The 20408-nt window shown below is 43.8% G+C and overlaps 1 protein-coding gene across 1 annotated transcript; it reads right to left on the bottom strand.

Annotated features, from left to right (window-relative positions):
* Nucleotides 1–2343: 2343 nt before the first annotated feature.
* Nucleotides 2344–20302, bottom strand: TTC5 (tetratricopeptide repeat domain 5). Its single transcript, XM_060175412.1, has 10 exons — nt 20208–20302; nt 18488–18620; nt 16596–16807; nt 15842–15992; nt 14685–14776; nt 9697–9753; nt 8643–8789; nt 7909–8123; nt 5323–5467; nt 2344–2945 (listed from the first exon to the last, which is right to left on the bottom strand). The coding sequence occupies exons 1-10, from the start codon at nt 20256–20258 to the stop codon at nt 2826–2828; spliced, it is 1323 nt and encodes a 440-aa protein (XP_060031395.1). The 5' UTR covers nt 20259–20302; the 3' UTR covers nt 2344–2825.
* Nucleotides 20303–20408: the final 106 nt, after the last annotated feature.

Raw genomic sequence — 20408 nt, 5'->3', positions numbered from 1 at the left:
GACACTCCACTGCCCTATACAGGAGCATATGATGAGAATGGCATTCGTTGGGTAAACATTGACAGAGTAAGAACAATGTATTCTCAGCTGGGGCTCATGGGAAGAGTGGCTAGACAAGCTCCACCTTGGTGCATACGCACTATGGAACAAAGACAAGCTACAATTAAGCAGTTAAACCAATATTACAAAAAATGTTACCTGGAATGGGTCGCAGTAAGGAGGATACAGAAAAACATAATACATAGAAGATATTAACCAGAGATATAATAAAGGTTATTGTGCTGTTACAATATAATCTGTTTATCACCCTGCAGGTGAGGAGATGGGGGCTTGAACTGGGGGCTCAAACCAGGATCCTTGAGCAAATTCTTGCACTTTGTGCACTTAACCTGGTGCACCACCGACTGGCCCCCATAAATTGGCCTTTTTACCAAAAAGGGGGGGGGGCTTAAATTTTATTTCTTAGCTTTAGGTCATGCAACTTCTTTATTTGTTTAGTGTGCTGCTGGGGGGTGAATCTAGTCTCTCACATATGCACAATACTGCTGGGCAGCCTATGCAGCCCATTTACTTATTTATTTATTTTAAAATACTTGGGGAAAGACAAGCATCCACTCTACCACCCAGGGTCCCCTCGGTGCCACATGCTGTGCTTCTACTTAATGCTGGGAATCAAATGCAAGAGTTTGAGCACAGTACAAGCATGTGCTCTACTCACTGAGCCATTTCATGACCCAAAACACAATTCCACCTCTCCAGGGCACTTTTCTCCTCAGATAGAAAGAGGGAGAAGGGAGTCGGGCTGTAGCACAGCGGGTTAAGCGCAGGTGGCGCAAAGCGCAAGGACCAGCATAAGGATCCCGGTTCGAACCCCGGCTTCCCACCTGCAGGGGAGTCACTTCACAGGTGGTGAAGCAGGTCTGCAGGTGTGTCTTCTCTCCTCCTCTCTGTCTTCCCTTCCTCTCTCCATTTCTCTCTGTCCTATACAACAACATAAATAAGGGCAACAAAAGGGAATAAATAAATAAAATTTTTTTTTAAATTTTTTTAATGTAAAAAAAAAAGAAAGAAAGAGAAAACAAGATCTCCCTCTGATGTCGTAAGACGTCCCATGTGGTGTAAGGGCTCAAACCTGGGCTGTGGCATGGCAAGGCACAAGCCCTACCCTGTGAGCTATCCCTTCAACCCAGAGGTTTTTTTTTTTAGTCAGAGGTTTAGCCTACCATCCATTCTCTGAGGAATTCTTTACATTTTTATAGTCTTTATAAATTGAGTGAATGATCAAAGATATTCAAATCATCAGTCTAGAGTTGAACAGGACGGGCAGGACTGGATCAAGGACAAAAGCCCAAGTCTTATCACTACAAGTCTTCCAAATTCATTTCTATCCATTAATATATTCCCTGGTTATAACCATTCAATCAGTTACCAATCCACTCACATTTTCTTTTTCTTTTTTTAGAATTTACTTATTTATTAATGAGAAAGAAGGAGAGAGAAAGAACCAGACATCACTCTGGTACATGTGCTGCCGGGGACTGAACTCAGGACCTCATGCTTGAGAGTCTAATGCTTCATCCACTGTGCCATCTCCTGGACCACACATTTTCCCATTTTCCCCATGGATATTAAGAGAAGGTGCTATGCAACAAGCCAGTAAAGCCTAAAGAAATGAAATGTCTGGCTTCCTTAGCTCACTCAGTCCGCCATCACTATTAGAACAGTATTGCTCTCATCTTGGGCAATGATGAAGGCAGACGACCCATAGGGATGACAAAATGGAATGATGGTCATGCGTGACTCTGTGGACCTCTCAACCCTGCCAAGACTGCCGATTGTCAGGTTTTTAAACAGAAGTGTTTTTCTGTTTGCTTTTGTTTCCTTTGGTTGTCTCCACTGCATCACTGCTCAGGATCAAATTGTTGTTATTGTTGCTATGCTGTTGCTGTTAAGTAAGGTAGGGGAAGAGAGGGAAAGACTGCACAGCACTGAAGTTTACTTCACCATGGTAGGAGTCAGACTCAAACCTAGGTGGTACACGTGGCAAAACACCACTCTGTCTAAGCAAGCGACCTGGTTGGCCCTATTTATTTATTAACAAGAGACAGTGAGGACCCCAGAGCATCACTCTGGTATATGTGATACCGGGTATCGAACTTGGGGCCCCAGGTCCAGGAGTCCAATGCTTTATCTACTGGCCACCTCCTGGGCCTTTATTACCCGGCGTTCTTTTATTTGGTAAAGAAATAAGCTATTATTTATCTTACAAAAAAAAAAAAAAGAGTATTCCTCAAGTGGGAGGAACTCTAAAACCCAGATCCCAATCTAGAGAAAATGAAGCAGGCCAAAATACACAGCATTTTTTTTTCCAAATGAATTTAATTCTCTTCCAGCCCCAAAGAAGGGGAAGAAACTAAATTTTAAAAATTAAAAAAAAAAAGCCATTAGAAAATGGGGGCCCCTTCTTTAGCAATAAATACTGAAATGATATATACACACGAGGCTCAGGAAAGAGGCAAGAACAGAAACCTTGAGGATTTTGTCCCCATGGCAAGACGCCAACATGTCTACCTATCCCATGCTCTTTGCATATAAGAGAGAGCGGTGAAAGAGACAGGTCAGACAGACCAGGGGACTGTATGGTTCCTGAGAGAACTAGAACATAGGACCAGGAGAAGAGGAAGGGATGCAACCTGTCTTGCAGGGCAGAGGAAGTGAGAGTCTTCAGACCGACGGCCTCTCCCTATCCCAGCTAAGTCACTGGGTGAGGCTAGTCCAGCTTATGTCCTTGCCTCCAGTCTCTCAAGCGTGCAGGTCAGGGCAGGTCATTCACACTGCGGCCGTGAAGCCACTGTGGCAGCCGCCTGGCTGCTGGAGCCCTGAGGCTTTCCATTCACCACCAGCAAGAGGGGCGTCTCCACTCGAACACTGGAGAAGGTGTAGTCCTATGAGACAGAGGCACAGGCTCGTCACAGATCCCAGGATGGAAGAGACTCCGGCACAGGAACACACATCCTTCTGCCCTCTCCCAAGCAAATCCACACTTTACCACCATTTCCCATCCATAAAAAGCCAAGCTAATTGGTGTATCGCACCAAAGTAAAAGACCTGGGGGGGCGGGTGGAGGGAGTTCAGGTCCTGGAACATGATGGCAGAAGACCCAGTGGGGGTTGTATTATTACATGGAAAACTGAGAAGTGGTATGCATGTACAAACTATTGTATTTACTGTCAACTGTAAAACATTAACCCCCCAATAAAGAAATTAAAAAAAAAAAGCTGATCTAACAAAGAGGATATAATTTTTTCTAAGTTTTCAGTCCTCAAAAGGAAAATCTGGGGCAGGTCTTTAGACAGGCACTACAATAACAGAACAATCCTCTGACTCAAAAAAGGACAAACTGTGGGGATAGATAGCACAGTGGTTATGCAAAGAGATTCTCAGACCTGAGACTCCAAAGTCCCTGGTTCAATCTCCTGCACCACCATAAAACAGAGCTGAGTAGTTTTCTGGTTAAAAAAAGGGGGGGGGGGAGAGAAACACATGAAAAAATGCTCCAAGTCTCTGATTGTCAGAGAAATGCAAATCAAGACAACAATGAGATATCACTTCACTCCTGTGAGAATGTCATACATCAGAAAAGGTAATAGCAGCAAATGCTGGAAAGGGTGTGGGGTCAAAGGAACCCTCCTGCACTGCTGGTGGGAATGTCAATTGGTCCAACCTCTGTGGAGAACAGTCTGGAGAACTCTCAGAAGGCTAGAAATGGACCTACCCTATGATACTGCAATTCCTCTACTAGGGATATATCCTAAGGAACCCATCCAAAAAGATCTGTGTACACATATGTTCTTGGCAGCACAATTTGTAATAGCCAAAACCTGGAAGCAACCCAGGTGTCCAACAACAGATGAGTGGCTGAGCAAGTTGTGGTCTATATACACAATGGAATACTACTCAGCTGTAAAAAATGGTGACTTCACCATTTTCAGCCGATCTTGGATGGACCTTGAAAAAATCATGTTGAGTGAAATAAGTCAGAAACTGAAGGATGAATACCAGATGATCTCACTCTCAGGCCGAAGTTGAAAAACAAGATTAGAAAAGAAAACACAAGTCGAACCTGAAATGGAATTGGAGTATTACACCAAAGTAAAAGACTCTGGGGTGGGTGGGGAGAATACAGGTCCATGAAGGATGATAAATGACATAGTAGGGGTTGTATTGTTATATGGGAAACTGGGGAATGCTATGCATGTACAAACTATTGTATTTATTGTTGAATGTAAAACATTAATTCCCCAATAAAGAAATAAATTATTAAAAAAAAAAGAAAAAGAAATTGAAAAAGACACAAAGAAGTGGAAAGATATTCCATGTTCATGGGTAAAAAAAAAAAAATCCAATTTATAACACGGGCCCTGCATTCTTGTACTTGGAAGCAAAGCGCCCTCTTGCGGGAGAATGCCACCTCTTCAGAAAGGTTTGACCCCCTCCTTCAGCACCTTTAACTGCACCAGGCTCTTAGAAGCTTTCCAAGACTAAAGGGCACATGAACTCTGCTTTTTAAAACATGTTCATATTGACTATTGTTTTATTTATAAATAATAATACTGCACATGTTATAAAATGTATATAAAGTTTAAATCTAAGATTTGTATGAGTTGTATAACTCATGTAAAAAATTTAACAAATGCAGTGAACTATAAAAAAAATGATAAAATTACCTTAAATGTAATTGGCATATTGCACCAAAGTAAAAGACTCTGGGGTGGGTGGGTGGGGAGAATACAGGTCCATGAAGGATGATAAATGACATAGTGGGGGTTGTACTGTTAAATAGGAAACTGGGGAATGTTATGCATGTACAAACTACTGTATTTACTGTTGAATGTAAAACATTAATTCCCCAATAAAGAAATAAATTTTTAAAAAAAAAGGGGGGATGCATCTGGGTGGTGGTGCACCTGGTTGAGCACACATGTTACAATGCACAAGGACCTATGCTCAAACCCCTGGTCCCCACCTTGCAGAAGGAAGGCTTTGCGAGTAGTGAAGCAGGGCTGCAGATGTCTCTCTGTCTCTCTCCCTCCCTATCATCCTCTTCCCTCTTGATTTCTGGCTGTCGCTATCCAATAAGTAAATAAAGATAATTTCTTTTAAAGGCCGTCACACAAACAAAACAGTGTGCCACCTCTCAGATATTCTGGCCTTCCCGTGTGTTTACTGACAGTTATACCCATATACACATAATGGGTATGTGTATATGGGTATAACCATATACAGACTATGAGTTGGGAGAGTATCTTAACCATCACTCACCTTTCCTTTGTGCTGAATTCGGTGATGCCGGAGGCTGGGCTCCGGGATGGCTACAGAGTCCCCAATGAGTACTCCCCAGCTCTGGACCACATTATATACCATCACTGCATAGCAAGGTCCATCTGAGTCTACCAGGCCAAATGTACTGCCAGGTTAAGAAGGGTAAAGAAAAGGGGGGGGGAGGAAGCAGGCATGGAAAAAGAGCAGAAACAGTCATTTAAACAAATGCCTTTCCAGTTGCTTATTTAGAAAAGCTATAATAACTATCAGCAGCTGCTATGTAAATCTGAGTCACCATCTGTCTTCAATAGATGACTTTAGACAGCATGCAGTAGACTCATTCGTCTGTCACTTTATCAAGAACCTGGAGGCCTTGAGATAGTTTACCCTGTAAGACACCCACCTTGCAGTGCACAGGGCCTGGGTTCAAGCCCTGGAACCACTCAGAAATACCTCAGCATCAGGGAAAGCTCCAGTGCTGTGGTGTCTCTCCCTCTCTCTATCTCTTTCTAACATTCTCTCTATATATCTGAAACAGAAAGACTCAAAAAGCTGACCTAAGAGCAATGGAATCATGCCTGAGCAACTCCCTGCACTGGTTGGGGGGAGGGGGGAGGGGAATACCTTTAGACATATACACACTAAGGTCACTCAACAAATAATAATAATAGGGTAAGGGAGATAGTTCAGAAGCTGGGCACCAGACTTTAATGCTTAAAGACTCAGAGATCACAGGTTTAGTCTCCAGCAACACCATATTCCAGAACTGACCAATGCTCTGGTCGGTCGGTCTCTCTCTCTCTCTCTCTCCCCCCACCTTCTCTCATAAAAATAAATGAAATCTTTTGAAAAGTGTAATAATAAATGGAACCAAAGTGTTGCAGTTGAAACATTATCCCTGGTCTATCAATTTAACTACCACAACCTTCACCAAACTAAGCTCACTATTAACTGAAGGTACTCCCAGAAACTTTCACTGAATATCCATTATGTGTCTGTCAAGGACTGTGTTTAACTACAAGTGAGCTCACAGTCTAGCACACATCAGATGGTTGAACCACTGCTTCCAGGACGACAAAGCTAGAATAGTTTTGTTTTTTTTTCCCCTTGTGCTGAATTCCATAAAGCCACGATGGGATGTATAGGGCCAGTAGAGCATTCACATTAGCAAGCTTGAGGACCCAAGTTCGAGTCCCTGGTCCCCACCTACAGAGGGAAGCCTCATGACTGGTGGCGTAGTGGTGCAGGTGTCTTTCCTTCACTCTCTCTCTCAAGCTCTCTCAGTCTCTCACCCTCTGCCATATCAAAAACCAAACAAAAGCCATCCTGAGGCATGGATGCCAAAATAAATATCAAGAAAAAAATTAGAAAGCAGAGACTTCTTTAAGGAGACTCTCAAACTGAATCCCAAAGGAGAAAAAGTCATCTTACAAAAACAGATAAAACAAAAAAAAATGTTTTTAATGTGAGGGACACTCAAGGAGGGGGGACACTGTCAACGTCTACAATCATGAGAACAAAAGTGGTGGGAGGCTTTCAAGGTTCCCATCTGTCTTAATAAGAACACAGCTGGGTGGCTGCCCAGGAGGCGGCGCAGTGGCCAGAGTGTCAGACAGAGTATGGCATGAGGTCTGGGCTCAAGCTGTGGCACACCTGGTAGAGTGATACATTGCCACGTGTGAAGACCCAGGTTTAAGCTCCTGGTCCCCACCTGCAGCGAGGAAGCTTCATAAATGCTGCAGAAGTCTCTCATCTTTCTCCCTTTCTTACGCCGGTCCTTGAGCTTCGCGCCACGTGCGCTTAACCCGCTGCGCTACCGCCCGACTCCCCTTCTTTCTCCCTTTCTACTCTTTCCCACTCCCATTTTTTTCTCTGTCTCTATCAAATAAATAAAGAAAAAAAATTTAAACATAAGAAGTGGGGGGACAGGGAATCGGGTGGTAGCGCAGCGGTTAAGCGCACATGGCGCAAAGTGCAAGGACCAGCTTAAGGATCCCGGTTCGAGCCCCCGGCTCCCCACCGGCAGGGGAGTCCTTTCAGAGGCAGTGAAGCAGGTCTGCAGGTGTCTGTCTGTCTTTCTCTCCCCCTCTCTGTCTTCCCCTCCTCTCTCCATTTCTCTCTGTCCTATCCAACAATGACAACAGCAACAATAAAATAACAAGGGCAACAAAAGGGAAAATAAATTAAAAAAAAAAAAAAGTGGGGTATATAATGCAATGGTTATACAGGGACTCTTGTGCCTGAGGCTCTGAGGTCCCAGGTTCAATTCCCAGTACCACCATAAGCCAGAGCTGAGCAGTATTCTGGGAAAAACAATTAATTAGAAATAAATAAAACAATAATAATAAAGTAAGTCTAAAAAAGCATAAGGTCCTAAGTTCAAAACCCAACATCACGTTGCCAGAAAGATGCTCTGGTTCTTGTTCTCTCTCATGTTCACAAGTAAATAAATGCCAATACCTACTTAAAGCAGAGACACAGAAGGAAAGCAGAACTCAAATCTGTGACTAAGAACAGTGTCCTCAACTGTCAGAGGAAAGCCAACAAGTTCAGAAGGATAAAACAGAGAAGTCCAGAGGCACTCACAAAGGGACCTTCTCCTCCGTGGTGAGGCTGAACACCACCTTGCCCAGCAGCACGGCACCACTGTTTACCCCAGGCTGCAGAGTACTCAGCGGCTTGAGTTCCAAGGTCACCTTTTGTCCAGAGGCTGACTGATAGCGCCCATCACCACAAGGGCCTAGCTGGGCTGAGCGCAAGCTTCCCAGCATGCTCTGCAACTTCTTGGTCTTCACCTTGCCCTACAGAGGAAGTGGGAATCAATTAGATGCTGGAAACTGGTTACTCTAAGAAGTCACTCTTTTCTCCCAAACCTCTCCACTTCTACCAACATCTATTCTATTCATATTTTAATTGAGAGCAAAGCACTGGTTCACCATTTTATGCAGTGCTAGGAGTTAAAGCCAGAAGCTTATGTAGAAAAGGCACATTCTCTGGGGGACCAGAAGATAGTTTACTCAGCAAAGCACACACTTCACCATGTGCCTGGGCACACAGTCTAAGCCTCCAGCTACGCAGTGGGCAGCGTCCTGAGCAGCGGATTGGTGCTGTGATGTCTCTTTCTGGCTCTTCCTCCCTTTCTCTTAAAAAAAAAAAAAGTCCACCAGGAACAGTGCAGTCATGCAGGCCACCAAAAACCCTGGTGGCCAAAAAAGAAAAGGCATAAACCCCACTTCCAAGCCATCTCCCAAGACCCTATTCTTATTTTATTGACACAAAGCAAAATAAGCAAGTAGAACTCAACTTTTAGGTAGTTTTACCTTGCTCTCAAGGAGGCTGGTTAACCTATTCAGGAATTCCAGAAGTTGTTGTTCTCGCTGTTGGGGCTCTGGCCAGGCAGGATCCAGGGCTGCAGCACGGGAAAAGCCCTCCAAGGCCTCCCCATAATTCTCTTCATATTTATGTAGCTGCATAAGAAGTAACCATGAGCCAGGAATCTAGAGAAATAAGTTGTTTCCTGTCCTACTAAAGCAGCATGAAGAGCTGGTGATACCTGACATCTTTTCTCCTGGCCAAAGATGATTATAACCTCAAAGATGATATCACTTCAAAGAAGCTAACTTCCAAATTCTAAGGTAGTTAAGTTTCAGACACAGGGTCATTTTATTATTGTAACATAAAAGGAAAGTCTTCTAAAGTGTTCCCCATCCCTATTTCTTATATATACCCTCACCAAATCAGTCTCTTCTCCACTTTTTCCAGTGATTCTACCAGATACTAAAGTGAAATGGAGTTGGCCCATGTCAAAAATTATTTGGCTTGTGGCCTGGGAGATAGGGCCATGGATAAAGCATTATGTTCTCAAGCATGAGGTCCTGAGTTCAGTCACTGGCAGCACATGTGCCAGAGTGATGCTCTGGTCCTCTCTTTTTCACTCTCTCTCATTCTTGTGTTAGTGAATAAATAAATAAATAAATAAATCTTTTATTATTGTTGTTGTTTGACTTGAAGCCAGGAGGTAGCTCACCCAGTAGGGCACTTTCACATGCAGGGGGAGTTCCTGACCATCACTTGGGAAGCCCATGCAAAGGGAGGGCTTCACAAACAGTCAAGTGGTACTATGATGTCTCTGTGTGTCTCTCCCTCTCTACCTTTCACATTCTATTTGAAAAGAGGAGGGGGAGGGAAAGGAAGAAAGAAAAAAGAGTCTGCCAGAAGTGGAATCCCACAAAGCCCTGGTAACAAATAATAATAACATCAATAACAATAATAATTTGGCTTTTCAACCATAGTTTGTGTGCAACTCAATCACCATCAGAAGCTAAAATCTGTCTTTCTTGTTGACCTTGAAGTAACACCATGAACAGGTCTTACCGTTGCCCTGTTCAGATGAAGATCAGGATTGCTGGAAGCTGTCCTGTCAACCTTCTCCTATCACAGGATTAAAAAAAAAAAAAATCACTGAGTGAGTCCTTTATCAATCAAAAATGGCAACCCTCAGTATCACTTAACATGTCCCAAAACACATCTCCCTGGAAAACTCTAATTTTCTTCCTCATCAGTGTGCTCCCTACACCCACACAGCTGCCTGTGTACATATTACTCGGTCTCTGAATTTTCAAGAATGTAAAAGTTTTGACTGTACATGGAAATTTAAAATACAATTTTAATGTATTCATGCAAAAATATAGATAGAAAGATGTGAGAACATTCTGGTGTGTGTGTGTGTGTGTGTGTGTGTGTGTGAGAGAGAGAGAGAGAGAGAGAGATCAGAGCAGTGCTCTGCCATTTATGGTGTTTTGTTTTTTGTCGATGTTTGTTTTTTGCCACCAGGGTTATCACTGGGGTTTTGTGTGTGCACAGCTCCTGGTAGCACTCCTGGTGGCATTTTTTTGTAATTGTTTGTCTTGTTTGGGGCTGGAGGGTAAGAGGCAGAGAGAGCTAGATCGGGAGAGAAGGAGTCCTGGGGGGGGGGAGAGAAAGAGAGATCTGCAACACTGTTACACCTATTGTGAAGGTTCCCCCTGCAGATGGGAACCGGTGGCTTAAACTGGCTCTTCGCACAAGGTAACATGCGCATTTTCCTGCCCTGCCCTTGTCTTTCTGTTTATGCAACACCAGGGATAGAATCCAAGGTCTCCCACGTGCAAGGCATGGACTCCATCGCTGAAGCCTCATCCAAGACCCCGAAATGCCTTTCTTCAATGTGAGATGCTGTTGTCAGTGAGAAAAGTCTAAAATAGAAATGATGTTGACTGAACACATTTTCTCTATCGGTAAGCCCGGTTCCTAATGCAAACAGGAGCATGTCTGTCCATCAAGGCTCCCTGAAAACATATAGTGAGGCCTGAATTCCAATTCTCGAATCAAGATGATCAGAGACCACACGGTCATGTTGGTCACAAGTTTTGTCAAGAAACTGCTGACTTTGTTCACGGCTATGCTTCTTTTATTTTTCAAATTTGACTCAATGCCTAGTACACTGCAAAAGAACAAATATGAACTAAAATATGAAGGGGGGGTGAGTAGTAGTGCACCTAACTGAGTGAACAGACTGCCATGTGCAAAGACCCGCATTGACATGGCCCTGTCCACATCTGTAGGGGAAAGTTCATGAGTGGTACAGCTGTGGTGCAAGTGTCTGTCTATCTCCCTCTCTATATCTCCTCCCTCCTCAATTTCTCTGTCCTATCAAGTAAAATCTAAATAAACAAATATAAAACATTTAAAAGGTTATTTCAAATATGTTTAAAAATACAGATTTGTGGAACCAAAAAGAGTTCACCAGATAGGGTGCATGTCTTGCAATGAATACAGCCCAGGCTCAAACCCCTGCACAACATGGCCCCTGAGGAAGCTCCTATGGTATCTCTCCTTTTCTGTCTATGTTTATCTGAATGGAAAGTCCAATAGGAGCAGTGAGACTGGGAGAGTTCACATTTGGGTAAAGAGACTAAGAACTGTGCTCTGGGAGGTGGCACAGTGGATAAGGCATTAGACTCACAAAAAGGATGATAAAAAACCCAGTGGGGGTTGTATTGTTAAATGGAAAACTAGCAAGTGTTATGCATGTAGAAACTATTGTATTTACTGTCGAATGTAAAACATTAATTCCCCAATAAAGAAATTTGAAGAAGAAGAAGAAGAAGAGGAAGAGGAAGAGGAAGAGGAAGAGAAGGAAGAGGAAGAGGAAGAGGAAGAAGAAGAAGGAGGCGGCGGCGGCACTGGACTCGAAAGCATGAGGTCCTGAGTTCAATCCCCAGCAGCACATGCAACCAGAACGATGTCTGGTTCTCTCACTTTCTCCTCCCATCTTTCTCACGAATAAATAAAATAAGATATTAAGAATTAAAAGTAGCTATCTAGCAAAGTCAAACATAAAATGAGAGAGGAATATACCATATTTGTCTTTAAATGTAAGCATTTGCCAAATCAAGAAAATAGAGCAAAACATAATTCCTGTCTAGAAGTTCCTCCCTGACCAGGGGCTAAGAGATAGCCTTCACAGGAGAGAACACACTTTGCAATGCACAGACTTGGCCTTGAGCACCACACAAGAACACTATGCACAGCACCAATGGGACGTTTCCATGAATAGTGAAGTAGTGCTCTGGTCTGTCTTTCCTCTTTGTCTCTCTGTCTTTGTCATCCTCTCTATCACTTTATACCTGTAATTAAAAAGGGGGGGGGAAATCCCACTGGAAAAAGTGGAATCGTACAGGCAAAAGACCCTAGCAACAATAAAAATTATTGATAAATAAAATTGGGCTGGGGAGATATGCTAGCCTATGAGAGCATCAACTTGGATGCCTGAGACCCCAGAAGCCACTGGTTTGATCTCTAGCAACATCTCAAGCCAGAGTGGAGCAATACTCTGGTCCTCTTGCTCTTCCTCCTCTCTTAATAATCATTTTTTTAATTAATTAGATAATTTAAATTAAAAGTTCCTGGCTGGAAAATCCCTAATCTGCAAAGATGAACACAGGTAGCTGTATTCTTTATCTTTAAAAAGATTCATTTCGGGGGCTGGGTGGTGGCTCACCTGGTGGAGCACATATGTTACCATGTGCAAGGACCCAGGTTCAAGACCAGGGTCCTTGCAGGGGAAAGCTTCACAAGTGGTGAAGCAGTGCTGCAGGTGTCTCTCTCTGTCTCTCTCCTTCTCTTGCTCTCCCTTCCTCTCAATTTCTGGCTGTCTCTATCAAATAAAGATAATTTAAAAAAAAAAAAAATTTAAATATTCATTAGTCAACAATTTTTTTGGCTTTATATGTTAACTCTCTTTTCAGCCACCAGGTCCAGATGCTACGATGATGCCAACAGGACTTCCCTGGGCAGATGACCCCACCAATGTGTCCTGGAGCCCCGCTTCCCCAGAGCCCTGCCCCACTAGGGAAAGAGAGACAGGCTGGGAGTATGGATCCACCTGCCAACACCCGTGTTTAACAGAGAAGCAATTACAGAAGCCAGACCTTCCACCTTCTGCACCCCATAATGACCCTGGGTCCATACTCCCAGAGGGTTAAAGAATAGGAAAGCTATGGGGGGAGGGGGGGGTTATACGGAGTTCTGGTGGTGGGAATTGTGTGGAGTTGTACCCCTCTTATCCTATGGTTTTGTCAGTGTTTCCTTTTTATAAATAAAAATTTTAAAAAAGATTCATTTCAATATTAACAGGAAAGAGAGAGAACAGGAAGGAGAACAGAGCATTATTCTGGCATATGTGGTGCCCAGATCACACACAGGACCCCATGCCTGTGAGTTCGGTGCTATTTCCACTGCACCTTCTCCAGCGCCACCAGGTGGCTGCATTCTTCCCTCTGCCATGTTGATCAAACTAAGTACTGGTAAGGTAAGCAATCTCGATGTCAAGAGCAGAAAGCAAAAGGAAGGCCAATATGAGAACAAAATTTTAAAATGCTCAGGTCATTGTGAACTTTCTAATGACAAGTAATTAAACACCCAATCCCTAAAAGAAATCCTATGTAATTTGACTTCACTGGACAGATGACCCCACCAATGTGTCCTGGAACCCCGCCTCTCTAGATCCCTGCCCCACTAAGGAATGACAGAAACAGGCTGGGAGTATGGATCCACCTGCCAATGGCCATGTTCAGCAAAGAAGCAGTTACAGAAACCAGACTTCCCACCTTCTGTGCCCCATAATGATCCTGGGTCCATACTCCCAGAGGGAAAGAAACAGGAAAGCTTTCAAGGGAGGGGAGGTTAAAGCATGAGGTTCTGAATTTGATCCCCAGCATCACAGCTGCCAGAGTGATACTCTGGTTCTCTCCACGTCTCCCTCATTAATAAAATAATCTTGGGGGGGATATAAGAAGAGAGCCCAAGAGAGGTGGTGCAGTGACTAGGGCACTGAATTTGGAAGCTTTAAGCCCAAGTTCAATCCCTGGTATCTCATGTACCAGAGTGATGCTCTAGTTTTCTGTTTTTCTCTCATTAATAAATAAATATTTTGAAAATATCTTTGAAAAGTAAATATGAGATCCAGAGAAAAACACATTGCAATTAATTTAAACTTGACTATTAGAGGCTCTGTTTTTCTTTTAAAATAGGTATAAATATTAACACCATTTCCATGAATACTTTTTCTCATTAAAAAAGAGATGCATGTCCTGAGATAAGCTCTGTGATTTGGTTATACATGCCTATAAGAAAATCTAGAGGGAGCCCGGTGGTGACAAAGCTGTTTGAGCGCACATGTTACAATATGCAAGGACCCAAGTTCGAGCCCCCAGTCCCCACCTACAGGGGGAAAGCTTTATGAGTGGTGAAGCAGGGCTGCAGGTATCTTTCTGTCACTCTCCCTCTTTATCCCCCCCTTTTCTCTTGATTTCTGGCTATCTCTATCAATAAATAAAGATAATTAAAAGAAAGAAAGAAAGAAAGAAAGAAAGAAAGACAGAAAGAAAAGGAAATCTAGAAAGAGTGGCCTGAGAGGTGATTCAATGGAAAGGTTCTAGAATTGCAAACACGAGAGCTGAAGTTCAACACCCAATACCAGCACATTTGCCAGTATGCTCCTCTGGTCTCTCTCCTCACCCCCACCCAATCTCTCATGAAATAAATCTTTTTTTATATAAATCATATTAAACACACACACACACACACACAAATAAGAAATCTAGATAGGTTGCACTGAGGTACCATACTGCAAGTAGATGCTAAATTTAAAGTACAAGGAAAATCAGTCACTTCAGCAGACACAGCTTTGCACAACTACACACAGCGGAGGCCACCACAGGCCACCCATGCTGCTTGCTGAAGAGCCACCAGGAGACTCAACTGCACTTGCTTCTGTCGTCGCCTCCACACATCTCGTCATGCTCACTGTAAGTACTTACTGCTTGGGCATAGGCACTGAGTGCTTGCTGAGAGATCTTAGGGCTCTGGCCAGTATTGAAGTAAAGAGAGAGGTAAGCATTCCCTAGAATATCTGAAAGAGAAACACAAAATTTCTGGGTTTGCATGTAAGGAGTTTCAAAGTTGTGACTTCTTCCTAACTAGTCAGAAGCTGAAAAGCCTGAAATATCCACAATTCTTCCTGAATCCCAGAGAGATGGGGCAACTCAGGGAAAACCAAAGGTGGAGATAGGTGAGTGCAAGGAGATATGGCTTACAGGAAATGGAACTCAGAAGCTGTCACAGGAAACAGTGCCAGCAGGAGGACAACCTGGCTTACAGCTGACAAAGTACTTAATGCTCAGCATGAACAAGTGGGAGAGTTAAAAGCACCATAGGAACTCAATCACAGGGGCCCCGACTGTATTGTATGATTTCCCTTCAGGAGTTTGACTAGACTCTCAAAGCAAATATTAGAGGAAAGAAGAAGAAGAAAAAAAACACCTTCCTACTTGTGGTGGGGGAGAGGGACAAGAAGCCACTCTGAAATGTACTAGAGCATAGTGTTTGTACAAGACCTAGATTAGGAGAAACTAGATAATCACAGCCTACCCTGCTGGGGTATTATCAGACTGCAACTGACCTGAGAAGGGGAAATAATTAATTTCAGTTGGTCCCTGCCTTCTACATGGAAAGAAGGAAATACTCCATTTCAGCCCCTTCTAACCATCTTGTCTCACCTTAGTAAAGAGAAATATGTGGCAGGTCATCTCAGAACCCAAGTTCAATATATAATCTATTTTGGTCCCCCTCAAGTCTATCTGAAGGGTTCTACATCTGACATAAGCCAGTAACAATCCAGTATACCCAAATTCTATTTGGATCAAGAGGCAAACATGGACCTCAAGGAGAAATGGGAACACACTACAAAAGCCCTGTCTTGCTTACGTAGAGGCATAAGCCTCCTCTTGGATGAGACGATCCAAAAATTCCTAGAATTGTAGTTCATCAAAGTACCATTCAGGCTTCCTCAAATCAAAGAGGCCCTGGCTTCATGCTCAGAGACAAACTCAACCGTAGACTCCAGATGATTCCGGTGTAGCCACGGTTGAGAACGACAGTTCTAGAAACTTGCTGGAGAACGTTTGAAAGCACTCACACCAGGAGCGGCCATCATGGATATCCATCTGCACAGCCAGCTTAGCCTGTTGGACACTGTCCATGACATGCCGAGAATGTTCATCTCCAGAATCATTTCGCAGCTGGCGAAGCACCATTGACAGGTTTTGAAGGGAAACTTTGTTCTTACACTGCAAAAGGAGAAGGCATACATGTGGGCAGGCAGTAGATAGCACAACGGTTATTCAAAGAGACTCTCATGCCTGAGGCCCGAAGTCCCAGGTTCAATCCCCTGCACCACCATAAACCAGAGCTGCTCAGTGCTCTGGGAAAGAGAAAGAATGAGAGAGAGAGAGAGAGAGAGAGAGAGAACACATACATGTAAGCTTTCAGGTCCTTCATCCTTTACTTTTGACGAGAGAGCTGAGCATCAATTAGTTGATACTTGTGCTAGAGGTCAAATCTCGGACCTCAGACATATCAGTTCTACATTTTATTGCCAAGTTCTCTCTCCAGCCCCATCTTATCTGTAAATGTCATATGTATCTGCAAAGATCAACTTGTTTATTAACTTTTTTTCACTTATCTACTCCTGAGCCTGATTCCATCTTGTTCCTTTCTCAGTCCCCTATTTCTGTTTCTCTCATCCACATTTCCTCCCCTAGCCGCCCTCCTCCCTGACTCTATCCTCCTGGTTCTGACACTCTGGTATTCATTCATATCCAGGGGAAATTCACAGAGCCAAAGGAATCACATCCCATCTATGTTTTCCTAGGGAAAAGTAAGCAGCTCACGTGGGTAAGGGCTCCTGAGAAGCAGGTGTGAGCAGCTGCGACGTCCCCTTTCTTCCAATACACTTCACCCAGCTGGTTCCAGGCTTCTACCAGCTTGGGCTCCAGTTTCACTGCCTTTGACAGAAGCTCCTCAGCCTTAGGGCTATAGTCAGCAGTAACATTCAGCGCCTTCCCAGTCAGCATCAGAACCTGTGCCTCACCCTGAACAGAACCTGGTGGGGAGGGGGAGAGAGAAAGGAAAATGAAAAACAAAACCCACGGAGCCTCACAGATACACCCAGGATGTCTACAAGTACGATAGTTGAAGATTATTTTTATGAACGAGCCATGTGTTGAAGCCTAACAAGTGCAGGGTAAAAGGTAAGGTAAAGGAGTAACAAAAGAAATATAACCCATGCCTATGTGGGACTTGCAGTCTAATAAAGACAAAGCACATCCCTGGAAAATCAAAACAATGAAAGGGGCATATGGAATACAGCCAATGGACAGACACTAAAAAGTAATGAAGAGAAGCAGCAAAATAGCTCACTTGGATAATGTGCCTACTGTGTCATGTGCAGGACCCAGGTTCAAGCCCAGCCCTCAGTGCACTAGAGGAATCTTTGTGCTATGCTGTCTTTCCCCCATCAGCCTGAACAAAACTGGTCTGCAGTGGTGAATTCAAAAAAAAAAAAAAAAGTGAAGAAATAACAAAATGATTAGATAGTAATGTTAACAAAGACAGAGTCACAAATACATGGTACATGTTCTTGGTAGCACAAATGGTCTGACCTGAAAGAAACAAAATGTTCCTTTGTCAATCAGATATAATAATAGGAAGAAAAAAGACTATTGAGACTTCAATAGCAGGTTAAGGGATCTAGACTTCAACCAGTCAACGTGAAAAATCTTTGAAGTAACTTGAGGAGAAGCAAACGAAATAAGATTTAATGCATGAGTAATGATTTTTAAAGAACCATAACCATGGTCATTATATGTTAATTTAAAAAAATCAGAGGCAGAAAAGTCCATTTAGAATGATACAAACAATGAACTCTTTTCTTTTTCCTTTTTTTTTTTCTCTCTTTCTTTCTTTTATTTTTTATTCTATCTCTTACTGGGGATTAATGTTTACAGTCAACAGTAACATACACTAGTTCATACATGTACAACATTTCCACATAACAACCCCCACTAGGTCCTCCTCTGCCATCCTATTCTAAGACCTGAACTCTCCCCTCCACCCCCAGAGTCTTTTACTTTGATACCAGCTCCAGTCCAAGTTCTGCTTAGTGTTTTCCCTTTTGATCTTGTTTTTTAACTTCTGTCTGAGTGAGATCATCTCATATTCATCCTTCTGTTTCTGACTTATCTCACTTAACATGATTTCTTCAGGCTCCATCCAAGATGGGGTGAAGAAGGTGAAGTCACCATTTTTAATAGCTGAGTGGTATTCTATTGGGTATATAGACCACAACTTACTCAGACACTCATCTGTTGTTGGACACCTGGGTTGCTTTTTTTTTTTTTTTTTTGTCATCAGGATTATCACTGGATTTCAACTGCTGTATGACTCCACAAGATAGAGGGTGAGAAACAGAAAAAGAGGGAGGGAGAGAGAAAGAGATAGAGAAGACAGACAGGAGAGAGGAGAGACCCGCAGTAGACCTGATCTACTGCCCGTGAAGCTCCATGCCCTCGGCAGGTGGGTCTAGAGGCTTCAGCCTGGACCCTCGTGCACAGCAATGTGTGCACTCCAGAGGGCGTGTGCCACCGGTCCCAAGAAGCACACTCTTGTTCCATGGAATGTTCTACAGTCAGAATTTAGGAAAAGTAGACAAGGGGTCTACAGAAAGAGAGCAAAGCCGTCATCTCAGTGAAGGGCGGGGGCTGGACACTGTGGGCACTCGTACCCACTACTTCCTCCATCTGCTGCAGAGTCTTCTCCATCTCCTCCCGCACATCTCGCTGCTTCCTGCCAGCATGGTCAACACTGTGTGTCTCAAAATAGCAGTCTCGAAACGAATACAGCTGATCCACCAGCTCCTAGGAAATATAAGGACGGTACCATTCAGTACAAGAACACCAGAAAAGGACAGTTGAGACTAGCTGGCTATACCATCTATTGGCATAGAAATACTGACTCTCAAGAATCCGCCGGTAGCACAGCGGGTTAAGCGCATGTGGGACGAAGCAAAGACCAGCGTAAGGATCCTGTTTCGAGCCCTCAGCTCCCCACCTACAGGGGAATCACTTCACAGCCGGTGAAGCAGGTCTGCAGGTGTCTGTCTTTCTCTCCCCTCTCTGTCTTCCCCTCCTCTCTCCATTTCTCTCTGTCCTATCCAACAACAATGACATCAATAACAACAATAATAACTACAACAACAATTTTTTAAAAAAGGGCAACAAAAGGGAAAATTTAAAAAAAAAAGTTAAAAAGGGACCAGGTGGTGGTGCACCTGGTTGAGTGCACGTATTACTTCGAGGACACAGCCTACATAAATTCTCATTTATATTAGTTTTAACATAACTCAAAACTCTGCAGCCTGATGATTGTAATGAAAATGGCTGTAAAACATACTTTGAGAATCTTGTTTTTGTGCATTTTCTATTCTAAAATGTTCATAACAATAATACATGACCTACCAGGAGTCACGCGGTAGCGCAGCGGGTTAAGTGCACTGGCCAGCATAAGGATCCCGGTTCGAGCCCCCGGCTCCCCACCTGCAGAGGAGTCGCTTCACAGGCGGTGAAGCAGGTCTGCAGGTGTCTCTCTTTCTCTCCCCCTGTCTTCCCCATCTCTCTCCATTTCTCTCTGTCCTGTCCAACAACGACGACATCAAAAGCAACAATAACTACAACAACAAAACAAGGTCAACAAAAGGGAATAAATATTTTTAAAATTATAATAAAAAATATATGACCCTACCACCACTCCCATAGTTCGCAGCACCACCACCCTGTCCCTCTCTCCTCTACTCTATTTCCCTAGTTCACTCAACCACGGTCCCTACCTGCGCCAAGAAACCCCCATCACCTGTTCTCTACCTGGCTGCTTAGCACATACCCTACAAATGAGCCCATGAAAAGACAATTTTCAGTAAAAAAAAAAATTACAAGCTCTTTTTCCTTCTGGACTCAGCACACGAAGAACTGAACATCTGAGGTTTAAGAGAAAGGTAAAAAGCGACACAAATAGCTCCTAAATCCTACATGGGGTGACCAGAACACTTGCAGTGCAAGCCATTCCTGTGATTGTCGGTGACTTCAAAGATGAAAAGTACTGGGGGGACAGGGGGGTGGCCTTTGTGTGCCTCAAAATAACAGGTAGAGAGAGCTCTTGCAGCACTGCCATGCACATGTGCATGCTACCTGTTATAAGTGAAACGGAAAGAAAAACTTCCTAGGAAAGTGCAGGAATGAAGTCAGGAGGAACGCGGCCTCTTCCACGCAGAACTGACAGTGACTGCAGCGAGCGGCGCAGGTCCCGGGCTCGGCTGCAGCCCCCGGGCGGGGCAGTCACAGCGCCAACCGCGGCAGCGCGCCGGATGGGCCAAGGAGCTCACAGGCACCGCGTACACCGCTTCTTCCCGAGTAACAACAGCGCAGGTAGACTTTAAACTACGGCCCTACCTGCAATTTCTGCACGATCAGTTGGACTTCCTCGTCTTCATCAGCCATCATTTCCCAGCCACTCTCGGCTGCTCCGCCCCCAACTTTCTAACCACCCACCCGCCTCGCGGAGCCACAGCGACACCTGGTGTGCTGGAGGGCTCACCTGCATTTGCTTAGAGGAGCTGTTAAGAGCCATCACTCCAGACAATTGAAACCAAT

This window comes from Erinaceus europaeus, chromosome 16 (assembly GCF_950295315.1).
Source record: "Erinaceus europaeus chromosome 16, mEriEur2.1, whole genome shotgun sequence".
NCBI classification, from domain to species: Eukaryota; Metazoa; Chordata; class Mammalia; order Eulipotyphla; family Erinaceidae; genus Erinaceus; species Erinaceus europaeus.
This window is presented reverse-complemented; position numbering and strand designations above follow the sequence as displayed.